The sequence below is a fragment of the Rhinatrema bivittatum genome, chromosome 6, assembly GCF_901001135.1.
Source record: "Rhinatrema bivittatum chromosome 6, aRhiBiv1.1, whole genome shotgun sequence".
NCBI lineage: Eukaryota > Metazoa > Chordata > Amphibia > Gymnophiona > Rhinatrematidae > Rhinatrema > Rhinatrema bivittatum.
This window is the reverse complement of record NC_042620.1, coordinates 353,397,957-353,417,189: the sequence shown is the minus strand read 5'-3', so window position 1 is coordinate 353,417,189 and position 19,233 is coordinate 353,397,957. Positions and strand designations below refer to the sequence as shown.

The following is a 19,233-nucleotide window of genomic DNA, read 5'->3' as shown; positions in this document are numbered from 1 at the left end:
GCAGGAGAGTGGGACTTAATATTTCTCCATTTAGATGTAAATATTCCTATTCTAAGGAGTATTGTGTTCCCGATAGGGGGGAGATAATCCACATCTGCTAAGAGACGGAGAGATACTGAATGGCTGAGGTCACTGCAGGGGTATACCTAGGGTGATGACTGCTTTGAAATCTGATTCAGTCTCCATCTGCTAGCAGGGGAGCACATAACCCATTGGTCCTGAGTCTATCTGGCTACACACTAAGAAAAAATACATTTTTACAGTGTCCATGATACTACATTCAAATGTAATCTCTCAATCAACTTTTTCATCAGTGAAAATTATGTTCTACAACACTAGAATATAAACTGAGAGCTAAGGAATTACAATAAAGATTTATGAATCAAGGTTATCCAGACGATTGTGGAATGGGATTTTAAGAGATTCTCTATCAGAACATAGGACTCTTATCAGATTAGTCATAGCAAATTCAAGAATGAAATGTTTACACACTTGTGGATGTGTAACATTTTCTCTATATTCCTCCAGATTATGCAGGATAATTCACAAATGGTGGGAGGTTTGTGGCATACATGGTATGTATAGCTTTTTCCAGGGCCTGAAATATGCACGATATGGTAGTTTTTTATTTCAGAGTGTTGGAGTTAAATAGCGCCATGCTTCCTTTGAATGGCCACTTTTAAGTGTGACCAACCTATATTCAAATGTCCACCAAAAGATACCGGACTTCTCCGATCACCTAACTAACCCTGTGTGAATAAAACTACAACAAAACAAAAAGACGAAAAAGTTAAAATTTTTATTTACACAGGGGTAGTTAGGTGATCGAAGAAGTCCGGTATCTTTTGATTCACATTTATATTATATTGCCTTGTGTGGTAGATTTTTGAATATAGAACCGCTATCTCCGCGAGATGCAATATAAATTTCTACATCGAGCGTTTATTTCTCAGGCAGTGGGCATACATGGCTCAGCTAACTGATGTCCCTACCTGTCAAAGGTGCAAATTAGATAAAGGAACCATTACTCATTCCTTTTGGTTTTACTCTGTTATCCTCCCTTTCTGGCAAAGAGCGCAAGGTTACATTAACTCGTTGTTACATTGTACCCTCCCCTTTGAGCCCCGAAGTATTATTTAATTTGGGTCGCCCTACATATATTCTTACAAATAGAGAAATTTGACAAAGAAATTACTGGCGCAGGGGAAACGATCCATATTACTGGGATGGAAAGCCACGGGTCCCCTGTCTTTTTGGCAGTGGCGGAATGCAGTGCATGAGATGATGTATATGGAATCTTTAGCTGCACGTTCTTCACCTAAAGCTTGGTCCCATTTCTTGAACGTGTGGGAACCTTACTTAAATACTTTCTCTCACAAGGCTAGAAGTTTGATCCTAAACACCTTATAAAGAGCTTTGTCTGGCTATGTTTTACTTATAGGGACAGGTGAGACCGGGAGTACGTTCATGTGTGTTAAAAAGGAACTGGCGCATCAGACTACGCCAGCCCCAACCAGTTGCAAGTTTTTGAACGTTACAGCATTTTGGATGTATTCGGGGGGAGTTAAGAGATAAACAAAAAAAAACTTGTACTGTTTTGTTTGCTATGTATTATGTCTGCTGTGTTAATAAATATATTTTCATAAAGAACCTCCACTGATTGCCACTACAAGAGGTCTCAACATCCAGGATAAAGTGGTTCATGCACAATTGCAGGAAACGATCACTCCCAACAGTCAACAGGGACATTTTGAATGTGGACAATGTAAGTGGTGTCAATACACTATTACAGGCAAGAGCCCACTATGGGATACAGAGTTGTTAGAAAAACTTATACCAACTGTCTTTCAACTGTTATATATGCCATACTTTGTCAATGTTCCAAACTTTGTGTGTGGCGCACAATCTCAGTGTTGAACTGAGATTTATGTAGAACATAAATCTCAGTTCAACACGGGTAAAATAACAGCACCAATGGTACAACATCTAGTGGAGGTGGGACACAGTTTTACAGATTTAAAATGGACCATTATTGAACAAATACAGAAGTCATCTCGGAGAGGCAATATGGAGGCTCGTTTGAATTATCACAAAGCCTTCTGGATTTATACGCTCAACACCGAAGGGCATGAATGAGGAACTGAATTTAACATCAGTATTATAAATCTCAAGTGAAGGGATAATTTTGTGTATTCTAATGGGAGCACATTGGTTATTTTAATCCTCGTTTCTTATTGGTTAGTTCAGGAGCCTCTGGTGATGTATATAAATGGCAATGTCATCAAGTAAACATCAGTGAATGGCGGATCAAGGGAAGAAAGGCACAGAAAATCTATTTCATGCAAAGGACTTTCCGATTAGAAGACAATTGGACATTCCCCGAGGAAGGACTTTGTTTGAAATGCGGCCACGTTGGGGAGGGCAGTAAGCTGTTTGTTTCCAACAATGTTTGCCTTGTGCCACACAGGGAAAGTTTAACTCAGAGCCATTCATAGTAAAGGTTGAGTTAAAACCAAAATTTATATGCCATTCACTTTAAAATATTTGAAAAAAATACTTACAAAAAATAATTTTCAGACTTTAAAAAAAAATTTGTCGTCAAATTTTGTGCACTTCAGTTTGGTTTACACATAGTGGAAGGAGGTTGGCGGTTAATGATTATAAATGTCAATCAGAAGCTTATTGCCATGGGGCAAGTACGTTTATATGAAACTAACAACCCCTTCCTTATAACATTTATTGAATTGCCAAAAAAATGGCTTCAATTTTGAAATAATGTAGAAAAACGTCGGTAGAAGTGTGAATAATTTATAACAAAACAAAAAGACGTAAAAAGTTAGTTTAAGTTTTATTCACACAAGGGTAGTTAGGTGATCGGAGAAGTCCGGTATCTTTTGATTCACTTTTAAGCGTGGCCATTGTCCACAGACTGTGAAACGAAGAGAATTTCACATTTATCAGTTTGCAATTCAGTGTTTACAGTTTATATCATAAATGTCCATATGATCTGCTATACATAGGGAAGAGCTGTGCAAGCTATAGGCGAGATTAGTGGAACACAGGAGTTGCATTTTCACAAAAGAAAATGAAAGCACCTATTCTCTACCTTCTAAGCCAGTGGTTCTCAACCTTTTTCCCCATCGTGATACACCTGACAGACCACACTCACATGTAACACACTGCTCATTACAATTCATGGCAGAAATAAAAAGTCCAGTATTATTTTTATTGTTAAGAATGACACAAGGGAAAGATAAGTACTCTGTCTGAATCGAAACTGCATAAATAGTAAACATCCCACACCAAAACAGCACCGATTTCCAGCACTCAAACAGTAACTACCTTACAAGGTAAAACTAAAAATATTACACTAGGCCTTAAAACGCCAATACTCCTATTAAGAAAACAGACCAAGCCAGCATAATACCTCATCTCAGTCACATGTGCAGTCCTTCACCTAGCAAAGAATAAAGAGACCATAAAGCATAACTAGAAGCATGCAGACAAAAACTGAACTGGAAACCGCAACAAGCCAGAGAGACTGAAATCAGTGTAACAAAGGAAAAAGAGAAACCTCCAGTCCTCATAAAACAAATCAAGAAACATAAAATTAATAGCAGTAAAACCATAATAATAATAAGAACAGATTATTTTCAAACAGCTGATGAATGGAATATCTAATAATTAAAAACTCATATAAAAAATCTCTGGATACCAATAAAATATTTCAAAATAGCAGACACAAAGTCCTAATAATGAAAAATAATAAGGATTAAAAAAATGCTTTGCTCTGCATACCTGGGGAACGTTTGATATCCAAGTGCCCTGAAATTGTTTTGAATTAGGAGGAGGGATGGTTTGCTTGCAACTTTCTCTTCTCTCTCAGTCACACACAAACTCTCTCCCTCACATTGGCTCTCAATCACAAACATATATTTATTTAGTTTTTCCTATACCAGCATTCATGATAAAATCACATCAAGCTGGTTTACAATTAACAAGGGGTGTGGATGAACATGAACATGGAACGAGTGAAAAGAAACCATGAAGTTACAATAAAACAAGGCTGTTCAAGACTGGGAGAAGAAGAAGCTAGAAAAATTTAAAGAACAAGGCGTAATTATTTACAATAATCGGCAGTGACTGAATGAAGATGATGTTGGATTGTGATTCAGTTAGGGTCTGGAAAGGCTTGTTTAAAACAACCAAGTCTTAAGCCTTTTTCTGAATGTTGGGAGGCAGGGCTCCTGTTGAAGATCCGGTGGAATGGAGTTCCATATCGATGGTCCTGCTGTGGAAAAGGCCCGGTCTCTGAATGTTAGGTGCTGTGTGGTTTTGGTATGTGGTACACGAAGTGATCCTCTGTAAGCTTCTCTAATGGGTCTGGCAGAAGAATGTTGTCTGAGCGGGATTTGTAGGTTAAGAGGAGCATGGTGATGGATGGCTTTATAGATCATGGTGATGGACTTATGAATAATTCTGAAGTGTATTGGCAGCCATGTAAGATTTTGAGGATGGGAGTGATGTAATATACACATGCTTTTTCTCTCTCTCTCTTATATGGGCTCTTAATCACACATTTACACACATGCTGTCTGTTTTCACACATGCACACAAGCTTTCAGTCACACACTTGCATACATGCTGTCTCACACACAGACTCATTCACATACTTACACACATGCTCTCTCACTTACACAAAGGCTCTCAATCACAGTCATGCTCTCTCACTTATAAACACAGGCTCTTAATCATACATACACATGATCTCACAGATATAGGTTCTCAATCATACGTTTACATTCATGCTCTCTTTTACACACAAAGGACCTCAATCACACACATGCATACTCTTTCACACAAACAGTTTTTCAATCACACACAATTACAGGCTCTCAGTCACTCACATATATGCTGTCTCTCGATACATACACAGCATCTCAAACACATATGCTTGCTCACTCATGCTCCCCCCCCCCCCACCCCACCAAACTAGCAGCAGCAACTTCTTCCATTTCCAGCCTTAGCGGCACCTGCAGCCTCCTCCACTTCAGCCCTCGTGGGCTCGAGAAAGAAGTCCCATCAGCTGTGGGGTCTGACATTGCTCTTCTTGTGCTCCACGCTACTCTTTCTTTAGGCCGTGCCTCTCTTCTCTTCTTCGGACTGATGCTGCCCGCACTAGCATGGTCTCTTCTTCCCACATGCGTGGCCGCTGCATACCACACTCTCTTCCGGGCAACAGGGAGTGGGAAGAGTAGACCATGCTGGTGCCGCTGACTCCAGCTCTCCTGCTGTGTTCCACCCGGACTATCAGTATTTTAAGCTTGAGTAGAAGATAAGTTCCTATTTCGATGGGCAGGGGGAGCAGCTAGGCCAGTGAGGGACTGGGAAGTGTGGCGACACACTGGTTGAGAACCACTGTTCTAAGCTATGCAGAAGATAAAAAAAACCACTAGGAACTTCCAAACAACTCCTTCTACAACTACTTCTAACAGATAGAATAACAGCAGCATGATGACAGAAGTCACAGAAGGGACCAGAATATACAAAATAGATAACCAAAACAGGAGAAAGAAATAACAAGGTCCCTAAAGGGAAATTATGATAAATACATGGACACCTTTCTGTTAGAAAATGTAAAAATCTGCCTCTTAAACAGCAGTGACATTCCAGACTGGCTATCCATTCTCTGAATTGTACCTAGCCGTTCCTCACAGATGAGTCGTTCCATCCCTTTTATTGTTTTGGTCACCCTTCCCTGTTACTTTAGCTCCACTATATCTCTCTTAAGATAGAGTGACCAGAACTACACGCAATAATCAAGGTGTAGTTGTATTATGGAACAACACAGAGGGGTCATGATAAAAGAAAATTGGTTCTTACCGGCTAATTTTCATTCCTGTAATACCACAGATCAGTCCAGACCAGTGGGTTATGCACTCTCACCAGCAGATGAACAAAACTTCGAGGCACGGCTATATAACTCTAGTGCCATCTGCAGCTCCTCAGTATTGGTTGATCCCCAAGCAAAAAAACCATAGAAAATAACTTTAAATATTTATTCACCCCGAACAAGGCAAACATCAAAAAAACAGGAGGGTTGGATTCCCTTAAGGTTGGAAACCCTATCCCGGCCTCTGTTAGTATTGGAATAAAGAGTACTTCCTTCAGAATTCTTCAACACAGTAGCTCACCTAAAGGTCAGCCAATGTTTTCAGCAGCCACGTCTGGGCGGGCCTCTGGACTGATCTGTGGTATTACATGAACGAAAATTAGCAGGTAAGAAAAGCAAGTTTGCTTACCGTAAACGGTGTTTCCGTAGATAGCAGGATGAATTAGCCATGCTGTCATGGGAACTGTCCATCAGGGCCCAGGAGGCGGAGCTTAAGAAGCAGAGTGTAGAGTTTCGACACTCTGCGGCTGCGCGTGTGTTCCCGCGCGGGAAGAATCAGTACTCCTCAGTCTGTGATTAAGCTTACTGTAGTTAATGTAGTACGACTACCAGGGAGGTGGGAGGGTCAGCATGGCTAATTCATCCTGCTATCTACGGAAACACCGTTTACGGTAAGCAAACTTGCTTTTTCCCGTCGATAGCAGGGCTGAATTAGCCATGCTGTCATGGGAGTCCCAAGCTCCCGATCACGCTGTTGTTTGTTTGTTGCGTGATTATAGGAGTGTGGTAGTCGGTTATTATTTAGGCAACGCATGCAGAATCGCCTGACCCAGTGTTGCATCTGTTGCTGACTGCTTGTCTATGCAGTAATGAGAAGTGAAGGTATGTAGAGAAGACCATGTGGCCGCTTTACAATGTCTACTGGGTTGACGTTCTTAAGATGAGCTATAGATGTGGCCATAGCCCGAACTTGATGCGCTTGTGGAAGCGACTGAAGTGGGGATTTTCCCTTGTTGTGACAATACTGTATGCATTGAACGATCCAGCTGGAAATTGTTCTTTTGGCCACGGGTAGTCCCGGGGCTCTTGGGTTGAATGAAACAAATAATTGGGAGACTCTGCTCGTAGCATGAGTTCGTCGCTTATAGTAAGCCAATGCTCTCTTACAGTCCAATGTGTGTAGCAAGCGTTCTCTATCGTTTGCATGAGGCTTTGGAAAAAAGATGGGTAGTTCTATAGATTGATTGAGATGGAATGCCGAAATTACTTTGGAAGGAAGGTAGGGTGCGTTCGTAGGATCACCTTATGATGATGGAATTGAAGATATGGTTCGTAATGTACGAGCGCTTGTAATTCACTTACTCTACGTGCCGATGTTATTGCTACTAACAATACTACCTTCCAGGTAAGATATTTAATATGTGCAGATTCCATCGGTTCGAATGGGTGGAAGCATTAGCTGCTTCAGAACGATATAAGGTTCCATGGAACTGGTGGTTTTGCTGTCGGCGGACGAAGGTGCAATAATCCCTTGATGAATCTGATAACAAAGGGTGTACAGCAACTGGAATGGTTATCTACTGGTCGGTGATAAGCTGCAATTGCACTTAGGTGCACCCTGATGGAGGAGGTCGCTAACCCGTCATCATATAGGGCACGCAGATAGTCAAGTAGAAGAATTGGTGAGCAGTCTATGGGTGGAATTCCTTTTTGAATACACCAGTTGGAGTATCGTCTCCATTTGAAGGAATAGTTGCGTCTAGTGGATGGCTTCCGTGATGCAATAAGCACTACTTGTGCCACCGATGATATGCCTTGTGCTGTCAATAATGTCCGCTCAATCTCCATGCCGTCAGGTGAAGCGAGGAGTGGAGAGGGTGAATTAACATTCCTCCGTTCTGATGGAGAAGGTCTGCCCGGTCTGGAAGACGTATCGGGTCGGTTATTGACAGTCGCAAGAGATAGCTGTACCATGGTTGTCTCGGCCAGGCTGGGGCCACTAGGATTAGCTGACTGTTGTCCAAAATGCATTTCTGCAGCGTCTTGGTTATTAGTGGAATCGGTGGAAAGGCATATAGAAGATCTGCTGTCCACGGAAGTAGGAATGCATCCTGGGCGAGGCGTGATGAGCTGGGACGAATGGAGCAGAACTGCGGTAGTTGGGCGTTCTCTTCCGTTGCGAAAAGATCTATCGTCGGGGTCCCCCAGCGTTGAAAGATCTGTTGAGCCACGTCTGGATTGAGTGACCATTCGTGGGGATGGAAATGCGGCTCAATCTGTCTGCTCTGTCGTTCGCTAATCCTGGCAGATAGGTTGCTTGAAGATGGATTGAATGCCGGAGTGCATGGTGAAAGATTTGAAGAGTTTCCCTGCAAAGGGTCCATGAACCGGACCCGCCTTGCTTGTTTATATAAAACATTGCCACCTGGTTGTCGGTGTAAATCATTACTCTTCGTCCTCTTAACTGTTGTTGAAAGGTTCTCAGTGCATTGCGTATTGCTCTGAGCTCTAGTAGATTGATTTGGAGACATTGTTCCGATGGCATCCATAGACCCTGAGTTTCCAAGAGGTCCAAATGTGCTCCCCATCCCGTCCGAGATGCATCCGTTGTGAGGACTGCATTGTGTGGCGGGGGATTGAACAGGGCTCCCTTTGTCAAGGTGTGGTCTAGGAGCCACCATTCTATGTCTTTCTTCATTTGCATCGTGAGTGTGACTTGGTTCTGCAATGGTTGTGTGTGTTGTTTCCATTGCCTTTTCAGACCCCATTGAAGCCGTCTCATGTGCAGTTTCGTGTTTGGTACCATAAAGTTCGCTGCTGCCATGTGTCCCAAGACTATTAGTATCTGTCGAGCTGACGGGTGTCTTGTTGTCTTCAGTGATTGAAGAAGATACCGAATTGTTATCTGTCTGTCCTGTGGAAGGAAAGCTCTTGTGCGAAGAGTGTCCAGGCGAGCTCCAATGAAGTGGAGTATCTGAGTAGGTTGTAAGTTGGATTTGGGGTAATTTATAAGTAATCCCAAAGTTTGAAGGCAGTTGATTGCAATCTTGAGATGATGCATTAGCAATGTCGGGTCCGACGCTACCAGTAACCAATCGTCCAGGTAGGGAAAGACTGTCAGAACCTTTAGTCTGAGGTGGGCCACCACCACTATCATACACTTGGTGAAAACTCGGGGTGCTGCCGAGAGACCAAAAGGAAGCACCTTGTATTGGTAGTGCTGGTTGTTGTGTAAAAAACAGAGGTACCGCCAAGAGGATCTGTGGATTGGAATGTGTGTGTATGCCTCCTTGAGGTCTATGGAGCACATCCAGTCCTTGGGTTGCAATAGTGGAAGAATGGATTTCAACGAAACCATTTTGAACTTTTCTCGAACTATCCATTTGTTCAATTCCCTGAGATCCAAGATAGGGCGGTTGCCTCCCGATTTCTTTGGAATTAGGAAATAGGGGGAGTAAAACCCTTTGTTCCATTCCTGTGGGGGAACATATCTGATCGCCCTTTGCTGGTAGAGGTGCGCGATCTCCTGAGTGAGCTGAGGTTGAGATGTTTGAGAACCTCGCTGCGCTAGATGCGGAACTGGGGGATTGTTGATGAACTGAAGCTGATAGCCATTCTTCACTATTTCGAGTACCCACTGGTCCGTTGTTATCAATTCCCAGGCAGGAAAGCGGGCTGTGATTCTGCCTGGGGGTGCTGTTGAGGGAGGTGGTGGTGGCCTGATGCTTAAAAAGATTGCGAAGGCTTAACCGCAGGTGTTGCCTGTTGTTGCGGTTGTTGTCTTTGTGACCTCGGTTTACCCCTCCGCTGTTGCTGATGAGGAGTTTGTGTTTGTTGCCTTTGGTATGTTGGGTAAGGCTGCGTTCTGAAAGGCTGGTAATTCCTATAAGGCCGTCGAGAGAAAGATTGGCGACGAGACGTTGGATAGTACTTCCTTGAAGGAGTTGGCGTGGTTATCGATTGGACCGCCAGCGCTTGTTCTTTCAATTTGCTTACGGTATCATGGAAACGGTCCCCAAACAAATTGTCTCCCATGCAGGGAAGATTGGCTAGTCGATCATGCAGATCATCTCGAATTGAGCTAGCTTTCAACCACACCAGTCTGCGCGCTGCTATTGCAGTAGCTGATGCTCTTGAGGAATTCTCAAACCCTTCATAGATTGCTCTCAGCAAATGTCGGGAGCATTCTTCCATGTCCAGAATAGGGGAAGGAACTTCGGTTCCAGCGGTGAGAAACATCCCTTTTGTCGCCTGAACACACTCATACATGTACTGGACCATGTAGAATTGATGGTGACAAATGCGTGAAGTTAGCATCGCATTTTGATAAACTCGTTTGGCGAAATCGTCCAAGCATTTATTGTCTTTACCCGGTGGGTTAGAGGCGTGTGTTTTTGCCTTCTTGGCTCTTTGTAAAGCTGACTCTACGACTAAAGAGTCGTGTGGCAATTGGGTATTGGAGTACTCTGAAGTTTTCTGTAACTTAAACTTTACGTCCGTTTTCCTTGAGACTGCTGAAATCCCGAAGGGCGTCTCCCACGATTTCTGCAGTACCTTGTGCAGCATACTATGGGGGGGCAAAGATGTAGGCTCCCCTGGTGTGTCAAATATTTTTAACAAGCCTAAGGTTTCTTCTCTGGGTTCCGGCAGCTTTTGCACTTCCACCTTCAAAATGGAGCCCATCTTTTCAACGAATTTGGGGTAGGAAAGATCTTCCGGGGGAGAATATGGCTCCGCTGGTTTTTCAGGTGGGTCCGAAGGGTATCCAGTAGATGAGGAAGGGGAGGAGTGCGATGATAAAGACACATCCTGTGAGATCTGAGAGTGAACCGGGGACGGCGGCTGTGTATGCACTGGCTCAGACCTTGGTAATGGATCAACCGGCTCTTCTAGTGCGGCATCTGCCGGTTTTGATGGGGCAGAATTGTCTTCTGGTGGTAAGACAAAAGAGGTCTGCAGTGTCTCAAAAAATCCCGCTAGGGAATGCGAGAGATCCCAGAATGCCTTTTGGGTATGTTGCGGCATCTTGTGTCGCTTGTGAGGAGATAGTGGGAGTTCCGGTCCCGAGTGGTCCGTCCGAGGAGATGATTTAGAACGCCTTCTCTCGGTATCAGTGAAACTTCTACGAGAGGAGTGTCTAGTCGAAGACCTGGAAGGTGTACGAGAGGAGGACGATGAAGTAATTTGAATAGTTCGTCTCTCTAACGGTGTCAATAGTCCTCTAGATTTTGAGGAAGAGGATTGTAGGGAACTACTTCTTGTATGATCCGGAGAGTAATGTCGTCTGTACCGCTTGGTATGTGCGGAGGATGATGAGGAGGACCTGTGGCGCAAGACTTTTGTCTGGGAAGTCTCGCTACCTGCAGCATCATCTTTTCTCGAACGAGAAGGTCTGGCTGGAGTGCGACTGCTATCGTCCGAGGATTTTCGGGAATGTCGTGATCTTTCCCGTCTTCTGCAGGGCTTTGTTCCCGACGCCGGTTTCGGCGCCGATTGCGCGTGTACTATCGGCTCCGGATTTGTATGTCCCGGCTCCGATATCGGCTCCGACGGCGCCGGTTTAGTCGGCGCCGGTTTAGTCGGCCCTGGTCTCGGCTCCAACGGCTCCGGTTTCCTCGGCTCCGGTTTCCTCAGGTCCGACGGCGCCGATTTTCTCGGCTCCGGATGTGGATCCGAGTGCGCCGGCTTGCCCGATCCCGGGTTCGGCTCCGACGGCGCCGGCTGTTTATGGCTCCGTGTTTGCTCCAACGGTGCCGGTTCGCGATCCCTCGGCGCCGGTTGCACCGTTGTATGTGCCGGCCTCGATGAACTCGGTGTCTTAGAGGGGAGTCTTCCCGCCTGCTCCGGCCCAGTATGGCCCGTCGAGCTGCGGCGTTTTTCGGCTCCACGATGATTCTTGGAAGTGGAATGCCTAAGAAAACCAGATCCCTGGTTATCTTCCCTCCTTCGCTTACCTCCGGTCCCGGAGGTTTGTTGATCCCATGAAGATGATCTTCTCTTTTGAGGAGGCGTCCGTACTCCCGTACCGGGGGAGGAGCAGATGGTCGACGGCCGATTAGTTAATTTTAGCTCCATCATCCGGTAGGCCCAATGACGCCTTGCTCTCGGGGACATCCTTCGACAAAATTTACAAATATCTTGATCGTGGTCCGGTCCCAAGCAGCGGTAGCAGCGATCATGTCCGTCTGTGACGGACATGATCTTACCGCAGGGACAAGGTTTGAAACCGGACTGTTTTTTAGACATTTTGAAAAAAGTTGTGAGGAGAAAAAAAAAGCTCCACTGCGCTCCTGCGCGCGGAAAAAAACAGACTGAGGAGAACTGATTCTTCCCGCGCGGGAACACACGCGCAGCCACAGTGTCGAAACTCTACACTCTGCTTCTTAAGCTCCGCCTCCTGGGCCCTGATGGACAGTTCCCATGACAGCATGGCTAATTCAGCCCTGCTATCGACGGGAAACCAATTTTCCTTTCCTGGACATACCCAGATCAGTCCAGACCAGAGGGATATACCAAAGCCACACTATTGGAGTTCTCTGGCGCCTTAACATCCAAGTGGTAATGCTTGGAGAAGGTATGCAGAGAGGACCAAACCACGGCTCTACATATCTCCTGTGGCGAAACCAGCTGGCACTCCGCCCAAGAGGCCTGCGTCTAATGTGCTGTCAAGCCGACCAGAACAGAGCGGCTGTTGCAAATATATGCTGAAGCAATGGTCTCCTTCAGCCACCTAGACAGAGTGGCCTTGGATGCCTTGTCCCCTCACCTAGGACCACCAAACAGAACAATTAAATGATCTGATTTCCAGAGGGGATTGGTGATCTTCAAATAGCACAACAGAATCCTACACACATCCAACAAACGCAGGTCTCTATCTGTTGCCGAATCATGGGACCAGTCTGGGAAGCCAGGGAACTCTCCCGACTGATTAATATGAAATGCAGACACCACCTTAGGCAGAAAGGACGGCACTGTATGTAAGTACACTCTGTCCGCTGAAATCCGCAAAAACAGATCCTGTAATTCAGAAACGTGACGCGCTAAGCAAATAGCCACTAAGAAGACCGTCTTCAGGGTCAGGTCCTTGAGAGAAGCCTGACCCACTGGCTTAAAGGGCAGTACACACAAACTCTAAGTAACAAAAAAATCCCCACAGGGATACTTTCCTTTAGGAGGCGCTGGAAGAGAGAACATAAGAACACAGTTACTTCAAAATGCGGCAGCCCGCCTATTGACTAATAAGAAAAAATTTGATCATATAACACCAGTTCTGAAAGAACTCCATTGGCTACCGATTCACGCTAGAATTCATTACAAATGTTTGACTCTTATCCATAAGACAATATATGGGGATCATTCTGAATGGCTGAATGCCTCTCTCCGGATTCATACTCCAGTTAGAAACTTAAGATCTCTGGGAAAAGCTTTGCTTACAGTTCCCTCTCCAAAAATGGCACATTTGAACTCAGTCAGGGATAGGACTTTATCTTTGGCTGGTCCTAAAATTTGGAATTCCCTTCCTGTTGATATTAGAACGGAAACTTGTATCTGGAAATTTAAGAAATTGATAAAAACTTGGCTGTTTGAACAGGCCTTTGTAGAGACAAGTTGAGCTATTTAACATCCAAAGATTCATCCCATGATTATATAGAATCCCAGTTCTTTTAAGTTTTAAGTTTTTTAATCTATTTTAGATGTATTTTTAGTAATATTCTATGCTTTTAGATTTAGTATGTCTAGGATTTAGTTTGACAATTAGAAATGTGTTTTAAATTGATTTAGAAATGTGTTTTAGAGAGATTATAATAGTGTGATTTATTTTATTATTGATGTTAATTTGATTGAAATATGTGTGTCATCATGATCTTATAGATCTGTATAGACGTTTTGACTCTGTTAACCGTCTTGATTTCTTTTTGAGGAAAGTCGGTATACAAAAAACATGTAAATAAATAAATAAATAAATAAGAAAATGCCATACTGGGTCAGACCAAGGGTCCATCAAGCCCAGCATCCTGTTTCCAACAGTGGCCAATCCAGGCCATAAGAACCTGGCAAGTACCCAAAAACTAAGCCTATTCCATGTAACCATTGCTAATGGCAGTGGCTATTCTCTAAGTGAACTTAATAGCAGGTAATGGACTTCTCCTCCAAGAACTTATCCAATCCTTTTTTAAACACAGCTATATTAACTGCACTAACCATATCCTCCGGCAACAAATTCCAGAGTCTAATTGTGCGTTGAGTAAAAAAGAACTTTCTCCGATTAGTTTTAAATGTGCCCCATGTTAACTTCATGGAGTGCCCCCTAGTCTTTCTACTATCCGAAAGAGTAAATAACCGATTCACATCTACCCGTTCTAGACCTCTCATGATTTTAAACACCTCTATCATATCCCCCTCTATCATATCATATCATATCCCCCCTCAGTCGTCTCTTCTCCAAGCTGAAAAGTCCTAACCTCTTTAGTCTTTCCTCATAGGGGAGTTGTTCCATTCCCCTTATCATTTTGGTGATTTAATTCAGTTTTCAACCTATTGATCCCCCTCCTACACCCAAAAAAACCCAAACAACCCTTTGGCACTAGAACGGTTAGCAACTCCCCAGAAGGTGCGAGTTACAGCACGTTCTCGTGGGGGACTGACCAGGAAAGTGCTCCAAATCCCCCCCGCGCGTGCAGTAAAAACAATCGTTGCCTGCACGCTATGCCCGGCACCTACTTCTTAAACATCGCGGCCGCCCGGCGTCAGGAGCTCTTATTGTACGCACGCCAGGAGGAGACCACGAACCTGCCGATCGCTGCCGCCCCGCAGCTCCCTACATCCGGAAGCTACTCGCTTTCCGGCAGGTCGCACGACAACGTGACGCCAGAAAGCGACTGAAGCGCGGGACGGATAAAAAAAAAAATTCACGGCGTGAGCGGAATTGCCAGCTTGGGGCTTTTTATTTCCCCTCCCGTTGTGCGGGAAAATATTTTTAGGCAGGTTGAACTAGTTTAAGGCTGGGACACTGGGCAGCGGAGTGCTGTAGCGGCCCTCTATGCTGCTGGCGCCTTTTTTCTCTGTCCGAGACAGCGCAACCTGAAGTCGCAGTGGTGCTGACTCGTCGGCAGCAGCCAATCAGAGGAGACTGAGAACGGCAGGGCAGATGCACGCGGCGACTGTTTCTGCTCAGTAGGAAGAAGAAAGCAAAGGCCTAGAGGGAGAGTTATTTTAGCCCACGGCCTCTACGCTTTTGCCCTTCATCGTGCGCCTTATTAGTTTCTGAACCTGCTGTCGTGAATTCTCCTCTCGAACGTCTCGGTCCAGAACCCAGAGTTGCTGACCTTCCCACTTTACCCTGCTGAAGCCTCCTAACCCAGACAGAAGTAAGAGGCGAGATTAAGGGGAAAACTTTTGGGTTTTTTTTTTGCTAAAATTGAGGATTAGCTTCTTGGGGGTAGGAGTAAAGAAGGAATAGCACTGTAGCATAGGTGAAGGACCACAGCAGGGTAGAAAGGATGTAGAACACCATGAAAAGAGGGTAAAGTCAGAGGTTTGTGGCACTGTCAAGGTATTAACAGAGGAAGGGAAGAGAGGTGGGGTGAGGTCTGAGGAGCAAAGAGAATTGGTGGGCAAAAGAGTGGTAAAGGGGGAAGAGGGAAATAAGGGCAGGGCCGGTGCTAGCTTTTTTTGCTGCTCTGTGAATAATTACAGTGCTTCCCCTCTCCCACCCCGATTCATTCAGTCTCTGTGCCGAGTATGTAAAACAAAAAACGCCCAACTCCTGACAATCCAAAATTTAAAAACCGACTTGGGTTTATTAGATAAATATTGATTTGTGTATTTTGTACGGTTTACTTTGTTTTGCTATGCCATCTAAATTCCTTTAGGGGCCTTGCATCAGATTATTTATTTATTTTATATACATTCAATTATTTTTCTTTGGTTTTATGTTTTCCTTTTTATTTTTTATATTTTTTAATTATGCTGACTTTTCTTCAAATGCATTTGTAATACTATTTGTAAAAAAATTTGTTATAAAATTTTAAATTTATTTAGGCATTTTTATATACTGAAACATATTGTATACACTTCATGTCTGTTTACAATTCAATGGACATTCTTTAACCCCAGGGATAGTGGCACCCCTACTGGGTCTAGCCACTATCCCTGTCCTTAGAACACATTTAGATAGGAGCCCTCCATATCCATTAGTCCCTCTACCAGGATGCTGTGGATTGGATGACTCATTATTTAGTATTATTTAGCCCAGTCATTTTAACACTGGGTTAAGTTCCAGAGAGCAGCTGCAGAGTAAAGATGTATTTTTTCCACACTCTGGTAGGGCCTTCTGACTTTTCCCTAAGAAGTCTTCTTTCAGAAGGGATACCTCATACCTGCCAGAGGGTTCTTCTTCATTTAAATTACAGAAAGATAGATTGTTGAGCCTGATATCCTTTAGGGGCAAAAGGGCTTTCACCAGGGGACCAAAGACCTGTAAGCCCTCTCTAAACTCTAGGTAGGGAAATACCAGTGATGGATCCAGTGGAGTTCTATTTGGCAGGAACTGAGTTCACCCTGTTTCTTTGGGGAAGGTCATCCTCGCTGGCCATACTCCAAGGACAGGGGCTGAAGACCAGTTGAGCCCATTCACACCCTGAATGTTGCAAGCACCTGTGATAGCATGAGCCCTAGTTTAGGAAGATGTGAGAAATATTTTTGGACTTTGAGTTAGTAGGGAGGATTTTTGGATCCCCCTTCCCAACTGGGATTTCAGTGCTGGATTAATAGATCCCACAGATTTTTCCACAAGAGAAGTCACCTGAAGTAACAGCTTATGATAAAAGAACAGCCGCATCAAAGGAAGGATGAATCAGAGAAGAAACCCCATCCTGATCTCTGCACAACAAGGAACGAGGAAAGGCTGGATGTCTAAAGGTAGGATTTCTGCAATGTACAGGGGGCCGCCTTCATTAGGATTCCCACACTGCTGCTGGGAGAGTTATGTGCATTTAAAATTACCATGGGCTCTACCCAGAAGTCTGAATTAAGGACATTTACCTACACAGAAAGAACCCTGTAACTACAGTCAGATGTACACTCATCATTTTGGACAAATGGACTTTATTTAACATTATGAATCAGTAAACTTTATTTCAATACCCAGACCTGGTCTTGTCTAATTCTTATAACCTCTCGCCTCCACAAGAAGCACTTAAGCACTTAAAAGTATAGCATACGAACTGGTGACCACCTTTCATTGTCTGGACCATAAGTGAGAGGCCCCCCCCAGGGATTGAATCAGCGTGGGAGTGTGGATGGTTATAACATCCCAAGAAGATATAAATTAGATTGTGTGCCCTTGAGACTTAACACACCCTAAGTAATAGTTACACTGACAACACCTTAACTATGCTTGGAGGGAGGGGAGGTGCACAAACTTGCTCCTCTTTCACATCTATCACATTGCATTAAAATTAGAATAAGAGTGCACGTGTGTAAATGAGAGAGGAGGAATGTGTTTGTGAGCATGAGTGTTTGACTCTGGGACTCGTGATTTCCTTTGTTCCTGGGCGCTCGCCCACCTGCAGTGCTTAATGACCACTCAAAACATATCTTTGGGTAAAACTGGCCGCAGCTTTTATTTAACCATATATATAAATATAACAGCACACAATGTAATCATAACAACCCACCACCCCGGGCCAATACATATATATATATATTTATTGCCACACGTTCTCCCGGGACCACGCCCACCCCGCGCCGCCTGCCGCGCTCCAAGCAAGGCGACTTCCGTTCACCGGCCCCCCGCCGCGTAGTAAGCAGGGGGGCCCTGCCTCCGGGCGTGGTCCCCCTTTTCTTCCGGCAATCTGCTTTTCAGCCCGCGGCTGATCCCTTTACCCTAAGTCCTATTGGCTCGGGTACCCGCCCCCAGCTGCGACATTGCGTTGCTCCCTCCTATCTCCGTCTCCTATCTCCATTACACCTCACAACTCATTACAGGGTGGGAGGGTGGGGAAACGGCTCTCCAGGGAAAAAGGGCCGGCTGCCTCGAGGCACCGGCCCTTTAAACCCTGGCCGACGTCATCAGGCCGAGCCGGCCCCTTTGGATGACGCCGGCCGCAGGAACGCCCCTAAAGGGGTGGAGATCCGGGCTCCGGCGTCATCAGAGCCGATGACGCCGGCAACGGAACGCCCCCTGGAGGGGCAGCGTTTCCCATCGGCGCCGCCCCTCCTTGCCGACGCTAGCCCCGGAACGCCCCCACTGGGGCTGGATCATGCCCAGACGTCATCGGGACGCGACGCGCTTCGCGGCGCGCCCCGATGACGTCACGCGACGCGCCCGGCTGGCCTGCCCTCCCCCAGGTAATCCGTGGGCTCCGATTAAGTATCGGGCCCACCTATTGACTCTGGGACTCGTGATTTCCTTTGTTCCCGGGCGCTTGCCCACCTGCAGTGCTTAATGACCACTCAAAACATATCTTTGGGTAAAACTGGCCGCAGCTTTTATTTAACCATATATATAAATATAACAGCACACAATGTAATCATAACAACCCACCACCCCGGGCCAATACATATATATATATATAGTTATTGCCACACGTTCTCCCGGGACCACGCCCACCCCGCGCCGCCTGCCGTGCTCCAAGCAAGGCGACTTCCGTTCACCGGCCCCCCGCCACGTAGTAAGCAGGGGGGCCCTGCCTCCGGGCGTGGTCCCCCTTTTCTTCCGGCAATCTGCTTTTCAGCCCACGGCTGATCCCTTTACCCTAAGTCCTATTGGCCCGGGTACCCGCCACCGGCGCCGAGCAGTGTCTACACTTGCTCGGGGCCCCCCCAACAAGTAACAGGGTTTTTTAGCTGCGGCCCCGGTGCTTCCCTACCTGCGCCTCTATTGCTTCAGTTATGTCGTTGATAAACAAATCGTACCCAATGTCCGAAAGGTGTATCTTATCCGCCCGATAGAAGCCCTCACACAGCTCGTCTGCCCACTGATGACGCATCTGGCAGCCCCCCAGGCGCTCCAACCAGGCCCCCAACTGCCTGTTGAGCTTCTTGCGGCACCTTCCCCATAACTTGGTCTTAGCGAATTTTATCCGGGGGATAATGTCTGACCAACATAATACTGCACCTGGGAACCATGTCTGCAACTCGCGCAAGTCCCTTCTTGCCTCCTGCAACAGCTGCCTGCAGGTCCATGTGCCCAAATCGTTGCCTCCCAGGTGCACTATTAACATGTCTGGGGCTGCCAGCTCTTCCCTCCTGACTCGAATCATAGGCAGTAGTTGCTGCCACCGCATCCCTCGCTTTCCCATCCATGTAACCTGCACTCCCCGCGGGGCCAAACCGAG

At 45.5% G+C, this 19,233-nt stretch overlaps 1 protein-coding gene across 2 annotated transcripts in view; it reads right to left on the bottom strand.

Annotated features, from left to right (window-relative positions):
- Positions 1–14,942, bottom strand: part of MCTS1 (MCTS1 re-initiation and release factor) — a 36,522-nt gene extending 21,580 nt beyond the window's left edge. The window contains exon 1 of one of the 2 annotated variants that reach the window (XM_029607856.1): positions 14,615–14,942. In XM_029607856.1, the coding sequence (XP_029463716.1) occupies positions 14,615–14,625 (11 nt within the window). In that variant the 5' untranslated portion in view covers positions 14,626–14,942. The remainder of the gene's footprint in view (positions 1–14,614) is intronic. The other variant, XM_029607855.1, reaches the window with a different exon arrangement.
- Between the last annotated feature and the right edge of the window lie 4,291 nt (positions 14,943–19,233).